The sequence below is a fragment of the Drosophila suzukii genome, chromosome 2R, assembly GCF_043229965.1.
Source record: "Drosophila suzukii chromosome 2R, CBGP_Dsuzu_IsoJpt1.0, whole genome shotgun sequence".
Taxonomy (NCBI): Eukaryota; Metazoa; Arthropoda; class Insecta; order Diptera; family Drosophilidae; genus Drosophila; species Drosophila suzukii.
In genome coordinates this window covers 20,296,197-20,321,389 of record NC_092081.1, presented here as the reverse complement: position 1 = coordinate 20,321,389, position 25,193 = coordinate 20,296,197, and the positions used below count along the sequence as shown (strand labels likewise).

General features: G+C 44.4%; 3 protein-coding genes across 4 annotated transcripts; 2 read left to right on the top strand and 1 right to left on the bottom strand.

Moving 5' to 3' along the window:
* Positions 1-5: 5 nt before the first annotated feature.
* Positions 6-1,248, top strand: LOC108009090 (uncharacterized). Its single transcript, XM_017073147.4, has 3 exons — positions 6-243; positions 301-564; positions 621-1,248. Exons 1-3 carry the CDS (start codon positions 220-222, stop codon positions 1,035-1,037), a joined length of 705 nt encoding a protein of 234 aa, XP_016928636.2. The 5' UTR covers positions 6-219; the 3' UTR covers positions 1,038-1,248.
* A 379-nt stretch (positions 1,249-1,627) lies between these two features.
* Positions 1,628-6,054, top strand: LOC108009710 (inhibitor of Bruton tyrosine kinase). The gene is made up of 8 exons (XM_017074266.4): positions 1,628-1,871; positions 1,946-2,211; positions 2,268-2,841; positions 2,892-3,019; positions 3,075-3,218; positions 3,275-3,873; positions 3,931-4,739; positions 4,794-6,054. Exons 1-8 carry the CDS (start codon positions 1,704-1,706, stop codon positions 5,673-5,675), a joined length of 3,570 nt encoding a protein of 1,189 aa, XP_016929755.2. The 5' UTR covers positions 1,628-1,703; the 3' UTR covers positions 5,676-6,054.
* Positions 5,869-14,345, bottom strand: Nox (NADPH oxidase). 2 transcript variants are annotated; one of them, XM_017074265.4, is made up of 14 exons: positions 13,151-14,344; positions 11,845-11,939; positions 10,652-10,766; positions 10,371-10,589; positions 9,847-9,997; positions 9,576-9,786; positions 9,288-9,517; positions 7,664-8,891; positions 7,266-7,602; positions 7,014-7,187; positions 6,812-6,922; positions 6,549-6,754; positions 6,397-6,493; positions 5,869-6,331 (listed from the first exon to the last, which is right to left on the bottom strand). In XM_017074265.4, the coding sequence occupies exons 1-14, from the start codon at positions 13,784-13,786 to the stop codon at positions 6,134-6,136; spliced, it is 4,008 nt and encodes a 1,335-aa protein (XP_016929754.2). In that variant the 5' UTR covers positions 13,787-14,344; the 3' UTR covers positions 5,869-6,133. The 2 variants fall into 2 exon arrangements, with proteins under 2 accessions (XP_016929754.2, XP_070850722.1); XM_070994621.1 differs by lacking the exon at positions 7,014-7,187 and having other exon boundaries at positions 13,151-14,345.
* Between the last annotated feature and the right edge of the window lie 10,848 nt (positions 14,346-25,193).

Genomic DNA, 25,193 nt, shown 5'->3' with positions numbered 1-25,193 from the left:
GTGCTGCCAAGAGCTGGTCACTCTATAGGTTGTTAAAAAAAACTTTTTGTTATTATTTACCTTTTTAAGGAAAGTTAAACTGCAATTGCACAGGATCAGAGTTCTTTTAACAAAAAAGACGAAGGGAAACACTCCAGCACCAAAAAATCTCAACAGCAGGTGGGGAAATAGAGTTAACTGGACAGAAGCCCATGCGACCATTTGTTTACGTTTTTAAACATGTCGGATTCTAAGAAAGTTGTGGTAAGGCTATATTACTCACCCACAGGTTACTTTCACTTATCCTACTCGCCTTTTTAGCCCGATGAACCCTTTGAAGACGAAACCTTCGCCGTGGAGCTCAAGGAAGCCATTTGGTACACCATCGGCGAGCTGGTGGAGATGTTGGAGTGTCCAGGGTGTGGAATATCCATGGTGTCGTTCAAAAACCGCTTCGCCCACGTCAAGAAGTGCTTTAGCATTAAGCGAAGAGGTCCTTTGTACAGAATTTACGGGTATGCCGAGTGCAAATGTGGCTTACTCATAGCAGACACGGTTAAGGCTCAGAAACTGCACTGTTGTTCGGTAATTAAGCCCAGAATTTTGACCTTTCAAGCACTAAGATGTATCTGTTTACTCAGGGAAAAGTTCGCCCCTGGAAGCCACCCAAACTTACGGAACATATCCTACCCGATAGTACTGCGGATGATTCACCAGCACCTCCTGGACAACTAATAATAAAAAGCGAACCTTGCCAGCCCACTGGAAAAACCTGGATTCGCAACTTTATCAGCCCAATCAAGCAGATGAATGTTTCATCCCTAGACGTTTCTTATTCCAATAAGCCAACGTCGAGGCCACGCGTCCGTAATTTTGACAGATCATCCCGAAAACAGGCGCCAAAAGAAGTCTGTGTGTACTCTATAATTAAAAAGAATGGTGTAATCTCAGTTGCGGGAAGATCCATTTTGCAACAGCGAGGAAGTAACGAAAACCCTGTCATAATTAAAAAGCGAAGACTGCGACTACCCGTAGTCAGTCAAAATGCCAAGGCGTGACCTTTTCATCACACAAAATAGATCTTAATTATTAGTAAAGTTACCAGTAAGTCATATCCTCATTGAATCTGTATTAGGTCGACTATTTTGCTTAAGAACTTCTGCTTAGTTACATATCGAATCGTTGTGAATTTGTTAGATTTAAGTTTAAATGCAGTGCACTATACATTTTGACAAGTTTTTTATTTTAACTTTATTTATTACAATAATATATGTGTTCAATTATTCTTTTATTTAACTAAGTCAAAAAAGAACCCTTTCATATTTAGCTTGTAAAAATTAAAGTGTTGCTAGAACGCACTGTAGACAATAAGTTAAATTGCTAAGTATAGCATTAATTAATGGCATGTATTATAAAACAGAAAACAATGAATTAATATATTACTTTATCTTGCTAATGAAGCAGCGGACAGCGTCGAAATGATAAACGCCTAGGGTTTTTACTTTATATTTTGTCACTAGTCAATTTTAATTGATGATAGGGGATGGTTTTCCTACAACTAGGGTAGTTTTTTAAATTTTTAAATAAAGCGCTCCCGTGTTTTTAGTCGAGGGTTTCGGTTAGTTTGCCCTCGCTTTACACCACCTGGTCACACTTCCGCGCGAGCCAAAACAAAAATCCACGTAAAAAGGTTGATATCCCGGCGTTTATTTATAAATTATCCGATGTCAGCCGCCAGGAGCCAGGAATACGACTGCACCACGAAGTGCAGACACCGCCAGCATGGAAACACCATCACCGCCGCGCTGACGAAGCGCTCCATTGACCACCAGAAGCTGGCGGCTTTTATTTTCAAGACGTGCGGAAATTTCGCCAATATATTGGACGACCTGGTGGGTGGTGAAATAGTTATACCCCTAGAAGGCCTTTGATGTGAAGTACATATATATTTATCTCCTAATCATAGGGTCGATCGGCGGTGCACATGTCTGCCTCCACGGCGCGCTATGAGATTCTGGAGTGGCTGCTCAACCATGGAGCCTACATCAATGGTCAGGATTACGAATCTGGAAGTAGTCCACTGCACAGAGCCCTTTATTACGGCTCTATAGATTGCGCCGTCCTACTGCTTCGCTACGGAGCCAGTTTGGAGCTCCTGGATGAGGACACCAGGTGTCCCCTCCAAGCCATCTGTCGGAAGTGTGATGATGAAGACTTTGCCACGGATTCCCAGTGAGTGAAGTTAAGAAATCTAATAATTTCTATTATACCAACTTACTTATATCCAGGAACGATGTCCTGGTTTGGGGCTCCAACAAGAACTACAACCTGGGCATAGGCAACGAGCAGAACACCAATGCCCCGCAGGCGGTGGACTTCTTTCGCAAGTCCAACCTGTTTCTGGAACAGGTGGCCCTGGGCGCCTACCACAGTCTGTTCTGCGACAAGAAGGGTCACCTGTACGCCGTGGGTCATGGCAAAGGCGGTCGCCTGGGCATCGGAATGGAGAACAGCCTGCCTGCCCCCAAGAGGGTGAAGGTTTCCTCAAAACTAGGCGACGACTCCATACGGGACATCAGTGTGTCCCGCCAGCACTCGCTGGTGCTCACGCAGCGCTCGCTGGTTTTCGCCTGCGGCCTGAATACAGACCATCAGCTGGGCGTGCGTGATGCCGGCGAGCACCTCACCCAGTTCAAGGAAGTGGTTGCCTTGCGTGACAAAGGTGCCAGCGATCTGGTGCGCGTGATCGCCTGCGATCAGCACTCGATCGCCTACGGCAGCAGTTGTGTTTACGTCTGGGGGGCCAATCAGGGCCAGTTTGGCATCAGTGCTAACACGCCGAGCATTATGGTGCCCACACTGGTGAGTTATTGCCATGTATCTTGGGTAGTCTATAATGGTCTTTCCTGCAGATCAAGCTGCCTGCCAGGACTACAATTCGTTTTGTGGAGGCCAACAATGCAGCCACGGTAATTTACAGCGAGGAGAAGATGATTACCCTTTACTATGCAGACAAAACTAGATATATTAAGACGCCCAAGTGAGTTCGCTTCCTTATAATGGCGTTTTATATTACAAATATGAAACCCAACCAGCTACGAAGATCTCAAGAGCATATCGGTGATGGGTGGCAACCTAAAGAACTCCACCAAAGGCTCGGCGGCGGCTCTGAAGCTATTGATGCTCACTGAGACGAATGTGGTTTACCTATGGTACGAGAATACTCAACAGTTTTACAGGTAAGCCACTTAAGGCCAGTTTAAATCCCTTTAATATATATGTCCTACCCTTGCAGGTGTAATTTTTCACCCATACGCCTGCCGCAAATCAAGAAAATCCTTTACAAGTGCAATCAAGTAATGGTTCTCTCCGGGGATGGCTGCGTTTATCGGGGGAAGTGCAATCAGATAGCCCTGCCGTCTTCAGGATTGCAGGAGAAATCCCGCGGAAATCTGGACATCTGGCAGGACAACGATCAGAACAAAACGGAAATCTCCCGGGAGCATGTGATCCGCATCGAGCTGCAGCGAGTGCCGAACATCGACCGAGCCAACGACATATTTTGCGACGAAGGATTCTCCTCCTTTGCCGTTCTGCAGGAGTCGCACGCCAAGTACTTCCGAAAGCCCACACTGCCGCGCAGGGAGCACAGCTTCAAGAAGCTACTGCACGAAACCAGCGACTGTGATGCTGTCCACGATGTTGTGTTCCATGTGGATGGCGAGAAGTTCGCGGCCCACAAGTTCATAATTTACAGTCGGGCTCCAGGTCTAAGGGAGCTCATACGCTGCTATCTGGACAAGGATATCTATCTGAATTTGGAGCATTTAACGGGGAAGATGTTTGAGTTGATTCTAAAGTACATCTACACAAGCTACTGGCCAACAGAGGATGGTAAGCTAAGATTATAATCAAACAAGTTCCTATTGATAACCGAAATGTCTTATTTAGATATCGACTGCATCCAGCAAAGTCTGGGGCCCGCAAATCCTCAACATCGAACCCGCACCTGTGAGATGTTCCTGCCGCATCTGGAGAAGTTTCAACTAGTCGAACTGGCCAAGTACGTGCAAAGTTACGTGCGTGACCACCAATTCCCAATGGTCAATATCCGTCAGCGTTTTAGTCGCTTGTATCGCTCCGATTACCCGGAGCTTTACGATGTGAGGATTGTGTGCGAGGACGGAAAGATACTTGAGGCTCATAAATGCATGTTGGTGGCTCGTTTGGAGTACTTTGAGATGATGTTCATGCACTCGTGGGCGGAACGCTCTTCTGTCACTATGGAAGGAGTTCCCGCGGAGTATATGGAGCCGGTTTTGGACTACCTGTACAGTCTGGAAACTGAGACCTTCTGCAAGCAGGGTTACCTGGAGACCTTCCTCTACAACATGATCACCATATGCGACCAGTACTTTATTGAGTCGCTTCAGAATGTGTGCGAGTCGCTCATCCTGGACAAAATTAGCATACGAAAGTGCGGCGAGATGCTCGAGTTTGCCGCCATGTACAACTGTAAGCTGCTGCTGAAGGGCTGCATGGATTTCATTTGCCAAAACCTGGCAAGAGTGCTTTGCTATCGCAGTATTGAGCAGTGCGATGGGGAGACTCTGAAGTGCCTGAATGAGCACTACCGAAACATGTTTAAAAGGGTGTTTGATTATCGGCAAATAACCCCATTCTCAGAGGCTATAGAAGATGAGCTATTGCTCAGCTTTGTTGACGGGTGTGAAGTGGACCTGGATTACAGAATGGATGCGGTTTGTGTTTACCAATTCTTTCTTTGAATTCGTTCTAATTTGATTTTCTCTTAGGAATCCAAGCTCAAGCAGGCTGCCAAGCATAAACAGAAGGATTTGCGCAAGCAGGGTGCTCGTCACCAGTATGAGCAGCAGGCCATATCCAGTATGATGAGATCTCTGAGCGTCAGCGAATCGGCTCCAGGATTAGAGGTGCCCTCATCCCCCCAGGAAAGCGCTCGCAGCGAGGTTAAAAACTGGTCGCGAGTGGTGGACAAGAAGGATCAAAAGCGGAAACAAGCTGAAACTGCTTTAAAAGTAAACAACACTCTTAAGCAGGAAGAGCCACGAAATCCTGAATTGATCCCTATTGAAAGGAAGACCCTGAAGGAGCAAACGCCTCCGCCATCCTCCTCCGAAACGGAACCCACCACGCCGTTGAGCAAGAGTTACAACCTTGACTTTAGCTCATTGACGCCCCAGTCGCAGAAACTGTCGCAAAAACAACGGAAGCGTCTCTCCTCTGAATCGAAGAATTGGCGTGCCACTAACCCACCCCTGGTGGAACAACCCACCACTCCAGTGGCCGTTCCGAATGCCTGGGGAGTAACTGCCACTCCATCGGGTTCTTTCAATGACTCCTTCACGTCTCCGACCACTGGAAGCAGTTCGGATCCGACTTCATTCGCCAACATGATGAGGGGACAAGCTGCCTCCTCCACCACGTCCACGGAGCACGGGCAGAGCTTCTCGCGCATCTTGGCCGACGAGAGGAGACAGAGGGAAACCTACGAGCGGATGAGGAACAAATCATTGGTTCACACGCAGATCGAGGAGACTGCCATTGCCGAGCTGAGGGAGTTCTACAATGTGGACAACATTGATGACGAGACTATAACCATTGCCCGCATGTCCAGGCCCAGTGACATCAACTTTAGCACCTGGCTGAGGCAGTAAATGGGTACAGGTAGCTTAGTAGTTTGAAGTGTTTGTCTTGTAGTTTTTGTTTTTATTTGAGTGTCCTAGTTGTGAGGGATTTTGAAGCGTTCTACTGCGACCGGGGCATCAAATGTAGAACTCGGAGCCGCCTGCAAAGAAGCTCACGATGTACTCGTTCTGAACCAGATGCAATCGGGAATTGGACGGCACATTGGGTAACAAACTTTATTGCATGAGCACATAGATTATACAGATAGATATAGATATTTACAAGCTGGGGGACACACTCAACAATGAGGCAACAAGACAAGTGACGAATAAATAGCCATCTAAGCTAAGCTAAACCGAACCGAACCCGAAATAAACCCGTTGCTTATGCAAATGAGAACACGATGAACGAGGGGGATTGACACAGAGTGAGATGGGGGAGATGAAACTGGACGGGGGTATGGATGGAGGCGAGGGATGTGACTTGTTCAGAAGCACTCCTTACGAAAGGCGAATCCGTACTGGTCGCACTTGTATCTCAGCGTTTTGGCCAATTGTGGTGGGCCGCAGTAGAAGACGGTGACCTTGCCCTTTTGCTGGGCCTGCAGCTGCTTGAAGACCTTATCCCAGTTGGGTCTGCCGGCATTGGTGCGGGTCTTCAGGCCAGTGATCAGATCCCGCTTGCCCTGGTGAGGAATATAATGAAGTAGTTTAGAAAGGATTGCTTGTGAGGAATATATTTTGGGCTCACCTTCTCGTGCAGCAAATCCAAAGCCAGTTGAAGACCCACTGCCTTCATGTCGGTTCTTTGCAGGGCACTCGTTATGTACATATGCATGTCCAGGAAGCTGAGGAGAAACCATTGGCTAATTTCCACCCATAGATACTTTCAGCTGAACTCACCGCTCCATGGCTCCGCCCAGCTCCGCCTGCTCGATCTCCAGTTGGGACAGCAGATTGACGAACCACTCGAAGGATCTCTGATCCCGGTTTATCCAAAAGAAGTCCACCTTGCGCAGGTTCATCACAGACTTGGGTATTTCGCTGGCCCACTCGAACTGGCATCTCGGACAGCTGTGCCGGGCCTTCCAGTATCGATGCATTATGGACTGTCCAGAAGATTATGCAATAAGTTTCGATCAAGGATTATATTAGATCAACATTACCTGCAGGATAGAGGCAAATGGAGTCACTCCAATGCCCGTGCCTATAAGCACAGCATGCTGGGCTCCAAAAATGTGACTGGAAGGCGCTCCATACGGACCGTCGATGAAGATCTAGGAGGAGAAGCACAACGTTAACATTAGGATTAGGTTAGTGGGTTAGCCCTTGGTTGGCCTTTGGTATGTGTGTTGGTGTAACCCGCACCTCCATGACTCCCGCATCGAGTGTGACTTTGCCACCGCTGTTAGTTGTGGAGCTACCAGTTGATCCGCCACCGCCTCCGCCTGATCGGTTATTTATGGAGGTGGACAGGGAGCGCAGGAAAGTGGGACGCCGCAGAATGGACTTTCTGCTGCCCGATCCCGTTTGTGTTTGGTCCTTCGATTCGTATAAATTAGTTCGGAATTACATGGCTTGGATGGGTTAGTTAAGGGAGCTCAGCAGCCGCCAACTTACCTCCAATGGCTTGGAGGCCACCTCCGCCGCCAAACTGAGTCTGGCCACCTGTAACTTATCCACTGGATCCATCTTGGCACCCAGTTGACCCTGCTCCGCCCGGCTGGCCGGACTTGCTCCATTGACTTCTCCGGACGCCAACTGATGTTCCCGCTCCTCCATGCTGGGCGTCTTGAAGGCGATGATCGTCGGCTTGGTGCGCATGTAGCGGAAACTCTGCGCCAGCGACTTGTTCTGCGGACTGAGGTAGGCCAATCCCACGCTGTTGTTCCTGGCCCGACGCACCCGCTTCTCATCGAAGGCGGACTCGGATTCGGAGCGACCCAGAGCTCGAAGACTAGGATAGGATAGGAATAGGTCAGTATCTGATTGAATTTCTATCTTTAGTTAATACTTACGCCTTGAGGCGACTCCTCTTTTTGCTCTTCACACTGATGTCCGGCAGGGAGATGCTCTTCTCCAGCGGTCTCTGCTTCAGGTTAGAGTCCTCCCGTTCGGGGTCACCAAGGAAAGCTCCATTCGGAACGCCCTTCTTGGGCTCCACAGTCTCCTTGCGGGAGAAAGTGCGTTGCAGACTCTTCTTGATGCTGCGTATGCGATTAACCCCTGTGGCTGGAGGATCCGTAGAAGCTCCCGCCGTGGGCTTACGATTCTGGCGAGGCGGACGCACTGGTGGCACAGCCTGTACGGCCAGATTTCTGGCCAGGAAATCCGTTTGCGGCGTGGCAGATCTCTCACCCGCCAACGCAGGATTACGGGCCTCATTGAGGAGCATAAAGCTAGGAGTTGGAATCGCGTGCATGTGCTGAGGGATCTCCTGCGTGGAGCCACCTTGCTGGATCTTCTGCTGCTCTCTCTCGAAGTAGCGATAAAGACGATTGGTCCACTCGCCCACGGTGCGTATGTGCAACCACATGTAGTCCTCCTGCTCGGGCGCCGAACTGATGGTGAACGGATGCCACTCGTAGTTGGCAATGGCCGGAATGTTCACGAAGACGTAGTCTCCGGGTCGGAAATTAAAGTGATGTGGTCGCTTGATCACCAGGTGCACCACCTTGGAGGGCAGAAGCAACCCAGAGCTGATATACGTCTTGCCATGCTCTCCACGCATCCAAATGAAGCGCAGTGCCCTCTCGACTATATAAACGAGTCCCGGCAGCAGGAACCACTTCCAGAAGTTGGGTCCATGGAAGAGGCACAGCACCCAGAATGGCACGTACAACAGATGCGTCCAGTAGAAAATTTCAAAGCTGCCCTTTCGCCGCACGAATGGTTGTGAGCACACGAACATCACCATCAGAATGACCAGCAGAGCTACTCCCGTGGGATTGGCACAGCCCGGGATCAGGCCAAACAATCCAGGACGATCTGTGAGCAGCCACTCGCCGATGGTGTAGTGTCCAGCATTAATGTTTGGATCGTTGATCACGATGATCGAGAAGTTGAACAGATGCATAATCGTATGTATCAGGCTCAGGACGGAGATTGTGATGCCGGTGAGTTTGTGCAGGTAGACGTGGTGATCCAGTGGGAGGTACGAGGACAGGCCCCGTCCCCTGAGATAAGTCAGCGAGTGCCGCAGCATCAGGACCAGGACCCAGGCACAGTTGAAGTTCAAGCATTGTCCTGGGTTAGAAAATATATTTATTTTTAATCTCATAGGTCATTAGGAATAAGTCATATTACACATTAAATTGCCGAAAGTTTAAGTTATCAAGTACCTTTCACCATGTTGTATTGGGTACGATTTACAATCAAATAAAATAATCATTTAAAACCGAAATTAGCTACCACAACCAACTACTTAATTTAATTTAAAACTTTTACTACGCTATTAAAACATAGACTACCATCTTCCTATGGCTTCCTGATAAAACAAGAGAGTTTACGCAGTTACGAGGGAGATTTATAGTTAAACAGGTAATTGCAATGAAAGGTCATAAAATGGAGAGTTATTTATATTCTTGAGTTATCTACTATAGCAAGCTAGGTTTTTGCGGTTGGGTCAATACCAGTACTCACCACAAGCTCTGGCTATAATGACGAATCCATTGCTGGCTCGGTACTGAATGGCACGGGAAATAAAGAGGCACAGGTTGACGGTTATGAAGAAGAAGAGGTACGTGACGAAGACCTGGTTATTTTTCATATAGGCTAGCGAAAACTGGTGGGGCAGGGTATTCCAAAATCTCCCCTTTGCAGCTCCTCCCGCCTGCCGATCCTCTGCGATGGGCACTAACCAGCGATCGATCCTATGGATTGGAATTAATTTAGTGTTTAAGATCCTTTTTATCTCTTTTTAGTTCTCACGTTATGCTGAGGTTTTCCAGGAGACCACCGTGCTTATGAAGCTGGTTCTTCAACGCCTCGTAGGTGATTTCACCGCTGTTTTGTGGATCGGCATCCTCGAACATGGCGCTGGTAAGGTCCTCGATCTGGTCCTCGGAGAACTCCATTCCGTTCTCCTTGATGCAGTGTCGTATGACATCGTGCAGCTCCTTGTGCTGGATCAGTCCGTCACCTGGTAAGTTTTAAAGAGGCTGGATCAGGAAAGAATTTTTATTTTAATCTGTAAACTTACCATCTATATCGTAGACTTTAAACAGAAAGCGGATCTTGTCATCGGCCGACTGACCAGAGAACTGGTGTATCGCATCGATAAACTCCTGCAGCGAAATGGAACCCGAGTTGTCCTTGTCGAAGATTTGGAAGACGCGCTCCGTGAAGAAAGGCTGTGAAAAATGATAGACAAATCAGATTATAAAAGATATAAATTATTTTCTTCACGTAAATATTTTCATATGTATATTATATTGTTAAAATGTGAATAGAATATAAGAATAAAACATTATATTATATTTTTTTTTATCAAAATATAACAGCAAATAAAATTTCTGAAGCTTTTCGATAAGAAAGCAAAATAAAATCTGTAAAAATTTTATTTCTATTGTCAGAGAAATAACAAAATTATATTATAGACATTTTTAGTTATATTTTGAGGGCTAATTAGTTAATAACGAAAGCATTTTTGAGCAAAAACTATCTATTGCCCAGTAATAAGTTTGAACATAGACTTGTAGTTTCTGACTCATTCCCGCAACTCACATTTTTTGAGGTGACGATCTTCTGGAACTCCTCCCTTCGGATCTCCTGCTCGTTTCCCACGGTGGTGCGGAAGAGCTGTTCCAGCCGGGCCAGCGAGCTCTTGTCGAACCCTGTCCTAGGTCGGGAGTTGGTAAGGTGTGAAATGAACTCCATCACCTGGTTGGTGGATATCAAGTTGCTGCCATCTACCTCTATCAGGCGATACAGTTTATCAAGGACCTAATAAAGGAGTTAAAAACATGGATTTAAGGAATTACTTATGACCATCAGCAAGTACATACCCCCCTTGTGTGCCAGATATCGCGGAAGTTCTTGAAGCTAACCCTCTTGTTTTCACCGCAGATCACATAGGCCACCGACTCAATCTGTTCGGCGAAGTCCATCTGGCGATCGTCGCTGAAAGAGGCCAAGATACGTACATATAAACACTTCAAATTTAACGATACCCAATATAGGTACTCCCACCGCTCTTGGTATGGCTACACAGAAAAACATTACTAAGAATACCAGGTTCTGAAAATCAAAAGATCATATTTAAAGGTAATTTAAAAATGAGTCATAGACATAAATCTTTAAATTGATTTCGAAAATAATTAATGATTTTATTGATAAGAACAGTATTAAACTGAGTTATGAAGTTGAATCACTCAATAAGATATTATCGAAAATATTTTTAAAAAACTGGAACTGAAATTGAATAGCCTGTTTTTAATGACACATATTTTTCCATCTTTATCTTTGCTGATTCCATTTGCTGATTTACATATGTACTCCATCAGCACTTGGCAGTCGGATGGCAAATTATTTTGATTAGTGTTTTCGTTCAAAGAGAAATGTGTACATTAACAAGGCGTGATGATGTTATGCGTTGTATGGCGATTTAATTGTTCTGGATCTGGCTTTATAAATGTGTGATACGATATGATATCGTTGTCATTCCTTTTTTTTCTGTGCACGCCATACCCGAACTCCCTATCCCGAACCCGCATCCCCAGATATCACTGCTGCTCGCACTATATTTGTATTTGAATGACTTCATTACGACAGGCAGCCAATGACAGTTTCTGGCTGCAGAGCAGAGCGGAGCCGTCCAGGTACCCAGTTCCAATCCAGAGCCAACTTTAGAGGCAACTGTCGAGGCACGCGGACTATGTTAGCTGTTGTATATGTTAACACACGGCGCAGATAGCATCGCCATGGGCAACGGACATCGTCTGGGAACGGAGCTGGCATTGGCATCTGGCATCTGGGGCTTCTGGTCGGCGCAGCTGGAATGCCTGGAGCACGCCAGCCAGGTGCGTGTGTGGATCCGCCTAGTGGATCGGATCGCATCGCATCGGATCGTACTGGACTGCATGGGATGACTATTTTCTCCAAGGCGAGCTAATTGTTTTGGCACCGTCGCAGCAGCACCAGCAGCAGCAGCGATCTCAGAGGATAGGATCCTCCACCTCCTCGAGCAACCCACACTTACGTTAGCCGACCCTTGAGGTGCTCGATCCAGCGATCTTGCAGCAGATAACCATTCCGCTCGAGATCAAACAGCTGGAAGAGCTTCTGCTGGAATTCCTGTAAGTAAGACCGAAAAAACAAGTTGTAAACCGATGAATTTATGCGTCTCCGTTTCTGGGCAAGTGTTAATTTATTTACGTTCGCATTGTTTGTAGAAGCATTTGTTTATGCCCCGCAATGGAAGATTTATAAACGCGGCGAGTGTTTACAGAGGTGTATTACCCACATAATGAGCATAATCAAGTGAGTTCTGGTCCCACGATTCGGGGTATATAGTACCTACATAACTATGCGGTAGTGATGAAGACGAATGGCATAAATTAGCCGCCTATTAATATTTAAATGGGATTCGATCTCACGATCATGAGAGCCCAGCATTGTCTGCAAATCGAAGCGCATCGTCTTTTGCATTTGGTCACAGTTGGCGATGCGATCGGATGGGAGATCTCCCGGCGATGATGAAAAATGTGCATATTTAACGGATGAGCCCTGACTGGTTAAACGGCTTTCGGGGAGCCCACAAAACAAAATACTCGTGGCCGCTCCGGCGAAACAAAATAAACACCAGCCGCAAAAACTGAGCCCATCAACCAAAACGGGTTTTACGATCGACCAGCGATCGGGTAAAGGACCACAGAATAAGTGGCACAAGGTCAGGCGCTCTGGATCGCACTTTTTGAGACCCATATCCATATCCATTACCATTCCCAATCCCATTTATTTGGCTTCATTTGATGATGTTATTTATGGCAAATCGCAGGAAACTAGATTGTTTTTAATGCGGTATCAACAGAACATAAATAAATATGTCGTTTTTAGCCTGGGTGTTAACCGATCGGGACTTAATTTATAGTTTTCATCGCGGTATTACAGCATTTAAGTTTACGAGGGGGAATCAATGGTTGATATTTTAATATTAACAGAGGGGAACCGAATATCACTTTCACCTTGAAGTACCAGCATTATAATATAAGAAATTTGGGAACCCGTTTTTTACAACAGGATCAATGGTAACAATGGGTGTTTCACTTTATATGCAAATAATGCTGTTGAACATCACTTTTACTTTGAAGTACCAACATAATAATATCAGAACATATAGGTATTATATTGCTATTTTAAGATCACGTTTATATACATACTGTTTAATATTGTGTTATTCAAAATGTTGGTGTACCACTGATTTATTTTTAAAATAATTTGTTTATATATTTTATTAATTTAATTTTTTTTTATTCAATTTCACATTTAGGTCCTGAAGGACTCACCTCGTCCAGGAAAAGCTTGCGGAAGGCCTCCCTTGTGTGCTTTCCCTCGCCCTCGTCGAAAAGAGCACTGCACTCGGATATGAGCAGCCAGCGCTGTTTCTCCCGGCGCGCCTCCAGCTCCATGGAGCTGCAGTTCTTATCTAAATTGAGGTTGTATCGTTCCATGTAAAAGTTTGATTGCCGCTGATTCGGATTTCCATTCCCATTTCCATTGGCGCTGGCAATCGCTTCCTGTTTGCCAACGCTGGCAACTAGAATGCTCGGCGAACTGGCCACATTTGCCGCCGGTTCATCAGCACTGGCGTCCACTGCGTCCAGATCCAGAATGGCGGCCTCGCTGGCCCTGCTATCACTACTACTATCATTAACTGGCTGCACTTCCTCCGCACTCTCATCCTCGGGGGAATCGCGTGCGCCATGCAGTCTCTCCAGATACTGGGCAGCCTGCTGGAGCACGTGACTCACAACCGTGGGAGCTGGTTGCTGGATGGGCTGCTGGGCAGGAGTCTGCGACTGGGGCAGCTCATCGGAGAAGGACACTTTCTTGGGCGAACGCGATGGAGTGGCGGGTATCTCCAGGGAGCGACTGGAGGAGACCGAACCGCGATGGTTGTTGGACTCCTGATCCGCGTCCATGTCCTTTGGGGGAAGGAGGCGACTAACTAAGGGGTTATCACCAAAAAGCACTGCCCACTCGGCTTCACCACATGCCAAAGGAGTGGGTTATTATATTATCCTTGACTTAACACACGGTTGCAACACGAATGCACAGCAGCAACACGTTTGCGCAGGAGCAACACGCGGAAAGGTTTTAGCCAAGGAGCAACACCAACTTGAAACTCAAGTTAACCACGTGCCAAAGAATTGTGATATAATTTCTGGATATTATCCTCGCTTAACTGCTTCAAACACAGCAGCAACACATCGGCGGCACAGCAGCAATATGAGGATTGCACAGCGGCAACACGACTTCGAAACTCAAAGCTGAACCGCAATCAAGTTCAACACATGCCAAAGGTGTGTAGGAGTTAGCTATTAGTGGGTATTATCCTTGCGTCGGGGGTTTGAGCACATAAATAGCAGCAACACGACGACGGTACGACAGCAACACGACGACGGCACGGCAGCAACACGACGCGACTCTGGTAAGAAGCAACACCAATCGGCGGCAGCGGCGAGCAGCAACTGAAAGCGAAAGCCAGGCAAGTGAGGTGAGGGCCTCGGATCGAATCGGATCGGAGTGCTATAGCTATGGCTGGATGGTATGGTATGGGTGAGCGAGACTCAGCCGATCGCCGAACGCTCAACGCTTTGGAAAACGCGTTTGCCCAATATCGGTTCAATATTTCAGGCTTCTGCCAGCCAGCGAGTTTTAGAATGGACATGCACTGTCCCAGCCGATACAGTACATATTCGAGCATAAGTATCTTTGTATCTGAGTATCTACATCCGACTCATAAAATGGCTGCTACGATCGATGATTGCTCCCGTGTCTATCTGTGTGTGTGTGTGCCTCATATTCTCGATATTCTAATTTCGTTTTTGCGACTCATAGCGGTTGCTTCTGTGTACTTATTTGATAAGGGCTGCAAATAATTCAGGTGTCGCGGCGAAGTCTTCATTTTTTAATTTCAATGCCCGTGTTTCGTAACAATCAAACTTGTTTATGTGCAGAGCAGTCGAACGTGTCTATTTCCGAATTCCCGGCCCAGAGTGCACGGCACATACCGTCGCCTTTGTTACGAACTGCAATCGGAATTGCCACTGGGCATGGGCTTGGGATGGGTTTAAGCACCACTCATCGCATAATGGGTCAATGGCAATGGGTCACGCCAGCTGGCCAGGAAGCGAGTGCGTGATTGGATTTGGCCAATTCAGATTTGAGAGCTCTAAGCGGTCAATCCGGCCCAAGGTCGGGCCAACACTTCCCCACCCGCATCTGCTGAATCTCTGATACTTTCAACAACTTATTGTTATCGAGTCGTTGAACTACCTCCACCTTCTCGATCCCCGAACCCTTCCCCCATCTCCATCTCGGCCCCCATCACCATTCCATCTAAAATAAGCGATTGCAGCGCCTTGAACGCTCGTGAAGTTGAAGTTGAAGTTGATGCTGAAGCTGTGAAGTCTCCGCCAAAGGGCAATAATATGGATACTTTGTAGAGCAAAAGCTATGACTCGTGTCTTGTTTTCCTAAATGTTGCTACTTTGTTGCCACACAGAGAGAAAAGTGAAGTGGGAATTAAATCTTGGATGTATTTATTGATTATAAGATGAAGGTAAATACATAATCTTAATTATCATAAATCATATAGCATTGTAATAACATTAAAAGTACCATTTAAGTCTTGTTTAGTTTTAAAAAATTGTTTTTTATAGATATAGAAAGAATAAAAATAAATATTGATTATTTTTGATAAATTCAAAATCTGATCTCACAAGAAAAACATAATTTTCTCCCCAGAAACAAGAGAAATCTTTTAGAAAGATTATTCTTTAAAATTAAAAAAAAATTATAAGATTAAACAATATTTATTGACTTTACTTTCTTTAATTTTTCTTTAAATAAAGCTGTCCGATTTAAAGGCGATATTTGTAAAATAAAGACATTTATATTTATGATATATTGAAAGATATGACAGATATTTATTAACAGTGGTTATATTGGTTTACTTTTCATTCTTTTTATGTTTTCACAATATTATAGCACCGCAACATAAATAAATCATAAAAACCATGCAAAATTGATGACTAATTTTGGCCATTTTTTTTTCTGCGTGCAATTAACGGGGCGATCTGCTGATTAATGTTCGACAGCGGCCTTTGTCTTTTGTTTACAGGTTAGTGCCCCACACGGAATCGGAATCGGATTGAGATACAGATACAGATACAGATTTAGCCACGGATTGGGACTCAGAACGTTTCCGCCTCCGCTTCACACTCTGCCAGGCCAATCTACAGCTGCATGTGTAAGCCCCTTGTACGCGGTATCTGGAACCTGGTGTCTGGTATCTGGCATCCAGCGAGTGCTATCTGGTATCTCTCGGATACGCAGTATCGCACATCCGTCGCGCTTAAGACGGCTTTACTCACCTGTCCGCCAGGCTTTTATGGCCATTGTTAATTGCTGAAATTGGCATTCCCAATCACAGCGGGGCGACACTCTTGGCCAGCAAGTCGCATTCGAGCCCCGCTGGTGGCCAGGGAATTGGCCAGTGGCCATTGGACATTAGATACTACTGGTCATTGGTCCCCTCATTGTGATGGCAGTGGTGGCGCTGCAATTGACACCGCTGCGGCCAATTAAGCCGGGAATTACAGCTGCAAAAGCCGCAGATGCGAATTCAACCGCCGGGTGGTCCCAGTGCAAAACGAATCCCCGACTGCTGGCATGCAGATTGATTTGCTTGGCAAACGTTCGCCGCTTGTGGGCAATTTTCCAAGTGGCCGGCGACGAGAGCAGTGTCATCAATTTAAATTAAGTTCCAGCTTTTTATCGCCACTCGGCGGACCAGTCTCGCATCTCCAACTCCAGTCCCGGCTCCTTCTCCTGCTCCTTCTCCTGCTCCGTCATCATTATCCAAAACATGTCATTAGGCGGTTGTGAGATGCCCAGTACCAGAATCCTGTTCTGCATCGACTGTCTTCGCTATCAACTTGGAATTCCAGCCCCGAGCTCAGAGATCCCAGCTCCCCAGCTCCAAGGCAGCGACGCCAGCAGCGACAGCGACTGCGACGTCGAGCGTTGCGTGCAGCGGAAATTGGCCAGATACAGATACTTCAACTCGGTTTCAGACTCTGCAGAGCCGCAGACGCGCTTACATCGATCGGTTTCGCCTAATAAAGCGACCGCGATCGCCACGCTAATTAAAATAATTGAAATTTCTCACGGGAAACGCGCATCGCGACACTTGCAGGGCATCCTATGTCCAGTCCATATCCCCATCCCCAGTCTATATCCATTCCCATCCTCATCCCCATCCTCTGGCACATCCGTTGCCACTACGGCTAATTGCAAATTGCAACATGGACATGTGGACATGTCCAACAATCGAATTGACAGCTGCTTTACCCCTGGCACATTTGATGGACATTAACATGGATCATCGTCCGTTGTCCAGTGGGTTCTCCGCCGACGATCGGCGCTGGCAAGGATTCCAGCATAAATGCATAAATTTCATTAGTCGCTGACAGGACGGTTCCCGCTAGTGTTGGGCCCCTAAATTAAGTGTCCGCCTAGCTGGACGAGTCAACTAAATAATTCAACTTCTACTGATTGGGTTACTTAACCCATTTTCTGGCTGTTTGTAGTTTAGGAACATCTTTCCAATTCCAGCCTTATTAAAAAATTCGTAAAATCTTCGGTATTTAGTAGAATAAATAGGTGTGAAACTAGTTCATTAAATATATATGAAACTGTAGACTCTTTTAAGGTTTAAAGTGTATGTTGTCATGAATTTTTGAATAAATCCAGTAAGTAAGGCAAAAATCTAGCAAATTTCATACGGCTTTTAGGGATAATTACAATCACTTTTCAAGTGATGAAGTGTTTCCAAATGTTAAGCTAGAAAGTATTAAGTGTTAGATAAAAACGTCCAAAAGGACCAATTTTCAAAACTTTCATAACTAAAATCATATTTCCTAATTTGTCAGAACGCTTTTTTGAAAATTGAATGATGTATTATAAACTTTATTTCAATCAAATTTTTTTAAGCGAATGTTCTGTTCAAAAGATACAATGAACAAAGTAATCAGTTTTCAAAAATATTATATATAATTGTTCAAGAAGTTGAAAGGTTCGAAAATAGTTTACAACTAGAAGAGAGTGGGCTAAAATTTTCATAGGGAAAGACTATTTAAGTAAGAAAACATTTAATAAATGAAATCATTAAACTTAAGCTTTGAAAAGTTCTAAGCATAATAAGTTTGCTAAATGTAAAAAATTGGTAAATGGTTTCTGAAAAAAATTACCCCGAAGTAAAATACTTAAAAAACAGTATTTAAAAATCGTTAATATAGTTAAACTTATGTTAATAATAATAGGACTAGAGGAATTTTCGAACTTCTAGTGTCGCCAGAAAATGGGTTAATAGTACCACAGGAAATGGCGACCGAAAATAAAAGTAACTAAACGCGGAGTTACAGAAAATATTGTTGCCTGCGATCGTGGATCGTGGCATGCGCACTCCGATCGAGATTGCAGCGACAGATAGCGGACCGAAGTTACGATCATACATATGCATATAGACCGGGTCCCCACCACCCCACCACCCCATGTAGATCCCCGCCTCGGGGCCGTAAAGTTGTCGAAAATGATTTGCAGATCAAGATTTGTGCGCACAATTTATGTGATAACCCACTAAGAGCAGCCCAAAAAAAGGGGAAAGAAACGTGGAGAGCAATGCAATTGCTATGCGAGGTCGGTACTATTCCCTGCCCCCAACTTCAGGTCCTGGTACTCCTCCTCCTCCTGGTCCTCCTGATCCTCCAACTGCGTCCAATTAGTGCGTGGACTCCAGCTGCATTTGAAATTCATGGACAATTGTTAGTGCTTCCATGTAGCGCTAATAATGACGCCTTTAAATGTGCAATAACAATTTTTGAGGCGCGCAAAAAGTGCCTTCTATATATATATCTATATCTATATCGGTGTGTGCGTGAGCTTAAGTACCGCCCATAGGCCGGCAAACCAGCCACTGCTGCAGTAACTCCCCCTCAAGATCCCCGCTTTGGGTTTCCAGACGATCTACAAAAAAGTTGCTCATGAGCTACGTGAGTTTTTTACTGATCAGCGAGCCGAGCAGAAGATTGACTTTGATCTGTTGGTGGTAATGGGTAATGGATAATGGGGCAGCCTGACTGCGGTTTTCACTTAGCCGGGCCAATTGGCATCCCAAATATGAGTCATAAAATATGGTATCTTACTCTCTTAAGGCAGGTTGCGTATACGCGCCGTGTGCCCACAAACATTTCAGCGGAATTCAAGTGATAGTATGATAATATACACAGAGATAGATTGCCTTGACATTTTATCACTGACTCAACGTTTAATGGAGCTGTTGGGGTGAGAACTTCATTTGAGTGTGATTTTGTTCGCAGATTGCAAAATCAGGGGAAATCCATTGCTTTCCACAACATCTTTCCATGTTATAGAGAAGGTGATGTTGGTCGGCCCGGAAATCTCAGCGCCCACGACTTTTATCTCCATACGTGATATAAATAGATCCAAAATGTATTCCTTTGTTTGCTGCTGGCAGTTAAGGGAATATAGTTGAGTCATGGCTTGAGGGTTTGTAGTATACTACAAACTTTTTGTTTCTGATGACAATATAAAAATTTAACCCCGAAATCAAAAATACAGAAGAATGTATTCATAAAAAAATACAATAATCATTTAAAGATATTTATGCTTTCAATGCTTTTTGATGTTTAATCAATATAAAAGTTGTACTCAAACATCAAATGTTGTTGATTATACGTAAAAGTAAGAAGTTAAATTTAAATACTTAATATTGAATATTAAATGTTATGTTTAAAGCCCCAAAGTTTTATATTAAAAGTAAATTGAAAAAATATTAGCATTAGACTATAAAACGATATGATATAGACTCCAATTTTAAATGGTGTTGATTTTACGCTAAGGACAAAAAATAATTTGTAAAGTAACTATTTTAACAACTTATGAATTATGATTAAGGTGTTTATAATTAATTAGGTATGTGAAAACAGAAAAATTAATTAAAATTCAACTAGAACACATTGTGATAGAGACCATATTTAATCTATTATTTATTAAAATAAATGTAGTTTAAAGGTTAATAGTCTAATACAATCTGAAGATATATGTATGTTAGTTTGTTCAATATAATAGAACCAAAATAATGTGAAAGCCAGAAGGTCAATACATATTTAAATAATTTTTCAATCTATCCTTCGTTTTGAAGGATTTATAACCCGGAGCCAGTCAAATGAACTGCCAATCCGGTGGTCGTAATCATTAATCAATTTAATGCACTCCGCTGGCTTATTAAAATTGGGTGCATGTCGCTCCGGTGAACCAAATTAAGCCCTTGGGAGTGGCCCCAGCCGCCCAATTGAAATGCCAGCTCATGTCCGGGGACCTGGGATTTGGAGTGGGACCGCGAGGTTGGAGGCTGGATAGGTGGATAGCTGGGTAGCTGAAAACCCAAGACCGCCCGGTCGACAGGCGAACAAAGTGTGTGTCAGTTGCAGTCAAGTGGAGCCATAAAGCTCCCCGATCCCTCAGATCGACGGTGGCGATGTCAGCTACTGCGATCAGTCACTGGCCAACGGGATTGGATTCGAACTGGGACTGGGATTTGGATATGGATTCGGACCTCGGTGGTGGGCGGTTTTCGGTTTTGGATTTATGGCCTGCCCAACGTCAGCTTAATGAGCAGCCTGCATCCATAATGCCGGCCCAAAGAGACGTGAGCATTGGAAAAATACAGAAAAATAAAGGAAAAACTGTAGGAAAATAGAAAAAAACTCAATTGGATTAGATTAGACGGCGCAGCTGTCGTGACAGGTTGAGAGCTGAGTTTGGAGTATGGAGTTTGGAGTTTGGGAAACGGGCACGAATGAGAATTTATGGCCAATGCCAGCCGAGCTGGATCGGATCTCGGCCAGATTCAGAGCTCTGGCTGCGTGCAGGGTACGCAATATGTTATAATGACTTCATTACACACAAAAAATAAGCAACAGGAGTCGCGAATCGCTGGCAAACGCTGGAAAATTGCAATAAAAACTTGGCTTTATTTTGACTTTTTCCCTGCCAAATTTGGCCGCCTTGAGTCGTCGCATAATTGCCAATTATCGTGGCAGATCGAGACGTGGGCGATATGATATGCCCCTTTTATATGGTATACCCCTTTGTATACTTTTTTCTTATATTTCCTGAGGTGGCACGCAATCCCTGCGGGTTGTCTTTGTCTTTGGGGCAGGATTTATGCACTAATAACGCATTATTGTGGCTCAGTGGCTCATTGTTTATTGATCTGTGGGCATGGTCAGGTGCGGTTAGCCGCTTGCGGCCATTTATTAATTGCAAAACCCATTCACTTTGCCTCCAGTTGAGCGGTTTTATTTAGCCTTAGGCCCCCAAGTGAATGGGGCGCAAAAAAAGAGAAAAAAATCAACCAAACTCCTGCACGCACATTTGCATTTTATGGCTGAAATTAGCGTCTAATTGGAGTTTACACGCTGCATATTTTATTCGCAAATAAATTGTGTTTTTTAGCAGGGGGTTTGGTTTGGGTTTTCCTTTTTTCTTGCCAATTGGCTATTTCCATTTGCCGAATTTGTCAGCGTTTCTCGCTCTCTCAATCTGAATAGGCCCCCGAGTCAGGTGCTGTGAGCCATTCACCACGCACTAATATTATTATGGCCAAAAGCAGGCACCTGCAATGGCTGCTCGACTTTGGCCTATGCGGCGTATGCGTGATTTATAATTGCGAGCCACCACCACCAGTGCAATTTACACGCACAGATACACACTGATACTTACACACACTCTGGCACAGATACACACACACCTGCACAGGTGCACGCAGTAGGCGTGTTCATTAGTCGGCCTTAAATCGCACACACTTCCAAAATGGCGACCATATCGCCACATCGCCCCATAGCTAAGCTTATAAATTGAGCAACCCAAAGCAAATCTTGAAAGTGACACAAATCGCCCGAGTCGCAGGTGGCGATTGCTCAGATCCATTCGGTGAGATCAGCACCAGTTTCCAGGAGCCCAATCAGATGGGAATGTTCTCTATAAAGACTTTACTGTGAGAAGAACCTATTGAAGTTAAGAAAATCAAAGTGTTTCTAACTAAGAACTTGTATTATATTTCAAAATCTTAAGTTTGCTTACTTTTGTCAGATAGATTTATTGAAGTGCTCTTCTTTTTTTCCTAATACTTTTGAAATATAAAGATTTAAAATAAAGGCAATAAATAATTATAATGAGATATCTAAATGCTGTCTAATAAGCGCAAGTTCTATATTAGAAAGATACAAAATAATTATATCTTTTGGAAATTCATTCTTTTTAAAGATCTTAACATGCTTTCGAGTATGGGATACATCACATTCAATAAGCAAATTCAAATATCTTAACATAATGCGGACATCACCGCATTATTCCAGTATAGAAACCATTTAGGATATATCAAGTATCATTAAACCATACGGAAAATAGTTCAAAAACTACTCAAAACATTTACCAAATTCTTTTGGGAGATTACATCATTAATATATTAAGAAAAAACCAAAATTTTAATGGATGCAAAAAAGGAAAACAACAGAAACTTTAAGAAAAGTACATATTAAATGTATAAGGAACAGTAAAAATCATAGATTTGGTTCATCACGAATTAGGGTTCCTTAGGTTTTTACTATTAGCTGTTCTAACTTAGAACCTGTATCTATTTCATATCCACTATACGAAATTGGGAATAGTAATTTTATTATCTTAGTTGCGGAATCTTAGGGGCTTTTCTGTAGGCCGCAGGTATTTGCTAAGTAGGAGAAGGTGAAACTCGAACTCCGCCACCAGATACTTTTATGGAATTTGCACCTGCGCAACGTCACAAAGTATCTCCAGATTGTACCCGTAATCGGATGCGCTGCATGTCGTCAGCCCGGAGGCATCTTTAGCCTCGCCAGCTTCTCCCGTTACCGCTGCTCCTGCTTCCTCCAGCCGCGTGTTGAACAAGTGCTTGGGATGCGGATTTACTTATCTCGGAGCTGTGGTTTCGGTGGCTTCGCTACTTTCCGCCGAGTGACAGGCGGTGGCTACCAGCGGGCAGCTGGAAATTCGATACGCCATTTGCTGCTCCGACTAATCCCGATGCGATTCGGGATGCTGTGCCCACTCTGGGCTGGCATTTTCGCATTTTCCAATTAACTCCGCATTAGCGCAACCGCCCAAAGTGGGGTTCTCTCCTGGCGATTTGAGCCGAGTGTTTGTTCATATTTCGCTGCTGCCGGCTGTCAGTTGGGGCCATGTAACGTCATCCGGGAACATGACAGACGCGGGCTAATCCCGCAGCCACATCCACACCAGCGTTTGGCCAGCAGAATTATTAACGCCATTAACGGCAATAGAAATATTTGTGCAGGCCGCCCGAAGGCCTTCCCCTTCCCTTCCCCATCCCATTCCCCTTCCCATTCCCCTTCCCATTCCCAATAATAATATCTAAACGGGTTCCCCAGAGGAAGAGGAGAAAATTACAAGTCATGGCTACAAGCGCCTGCGACTCTGGCCCACAAATGTGACTAATGGCATTTCTGAATGCAGATTCAGCCGGGGGATATCCGGGGGTCCCAGGGAGGGGTAGGGAGGGGCAGGGGGAGGTGCAGCCAACTCCTTTGCAGTTCTTTAAGTTTATAGGCAACAATTTTTAACGCCTTGCCACGGAGACCAATTCTACACTTGCCAAAAATCTAAAGAATTCGCAACATTGTAGATAGTGCATGTCTTATGGGTAATGATTTACATCATAAATCTTCTGATCCCATTTCCAAATTACGGAACAAATGGTAAAGTGTGCATATATAGGCAATTAAACCCAGCATTATATTTACCTAATTTAGATTCTTACATTAAAAACCTACACATTTAAAACGTTTAAGTACTTGAGTTGCTCTAGTTTCTTGAATTAGTTATTCGTTTCAATTACCCTAACAGTTTGATATCAATTAACAATAATAAAACTAATTTAAATAGTCGTTGAGCAAACATCAATACTGCTTTTTAAGCACTTTTTGTGTTTTGAACCTGAGTAATTAAGAGTGGTTTTATCAATAAAATACTTTAGAATCATGTCAGAAAATTAAAAAAAATTTAACCAAAATGAACTTAAAAGCAATTACGGTTTTAGATCCCTTTTGAATCCATCATAATGTTCTAAAATACGAATTTTAGGACGTAGCCCCTGAATTTTCTTGCTGTGCAGCAGATTCCGTGTGCGTGTGCTTTTCTGCAGCGTCATTAATTTTGCCATGAATTGACAAAAACATCATAAACTACTTGTTGAACAGAAAATCCACTTCGGGCGACAGCATCCCAGCATCGCGGCAATCCAGCCCACGCGCCAATGGAGATGGAGCCAATAAAAGCCGGGAAAGTAGGGGATCGGGAGTTGGGAGTTGGGATATGGCATTCGGTAGATGGGAGGTGGAGATGGGACTTGGGAGATTGGAGACTGTTGCCGCCCGGCAGGCTCATGTTCGACGCTCCGTCTGTGGGGAGCGGCCGCCTCATAAATATGCCAATGACTTGGCCCCTTTTCCTGGATCCCCCGATCTCCTTCGATCTCCAAGTGACCTGCAGCTGGAGGGCTTATACCAAATTAATGAGTCCGAAGAATGCAATCTCCTCCTGATCATCGTGGGGAGATTGCGTGAAGGAGTGCCGGCGATAGCGGTTGTAAATTGGGCAAACCTATAACTGTAATTTGTAGTATGATGATACTTATTTTGGAAATCCTCCTCGTTTTTAGGAGGACGTTTCCACAATATAAGTCCTAGAAAACCAGATTAAATTAGTTAAAAAAAGGTTATAAACAGAAGGACCTGTTTTCTTAACCATATTTTTAAGAACCTTTGGAACATATACGAATTTTTGTTTAAGTAATAAACTCTTTTAATATACCTTAAAAAATCATTACCTTTTAAAGGATTTTCGTTAAGCATAATTTAAACCAAATGAGGTATGATAGAAATTTTTATAAAACTAAGATTAACATAGGTTTTTATAGTACCAGCTGCCGGAACTTGATTAGATATAGTTTTCCTAGTTTAATTAGGTGAGAATATGTACTTTTTAGGCACTTTTTCTAGTTCTTTTATAATAAAAAAAATGAAATTGAACTGATATATATTCTTGTTTTCAACGTGGTCTATTAAAAGACATCCTTATATATACCCAGACTTCCAGCTAGCGTTCCCAGGTTTCCCACATCCCAGAGGTGCCCTCATCCTGCTGACCCACACGGCGTATGCTCAACGTTAATTAACTTAATGA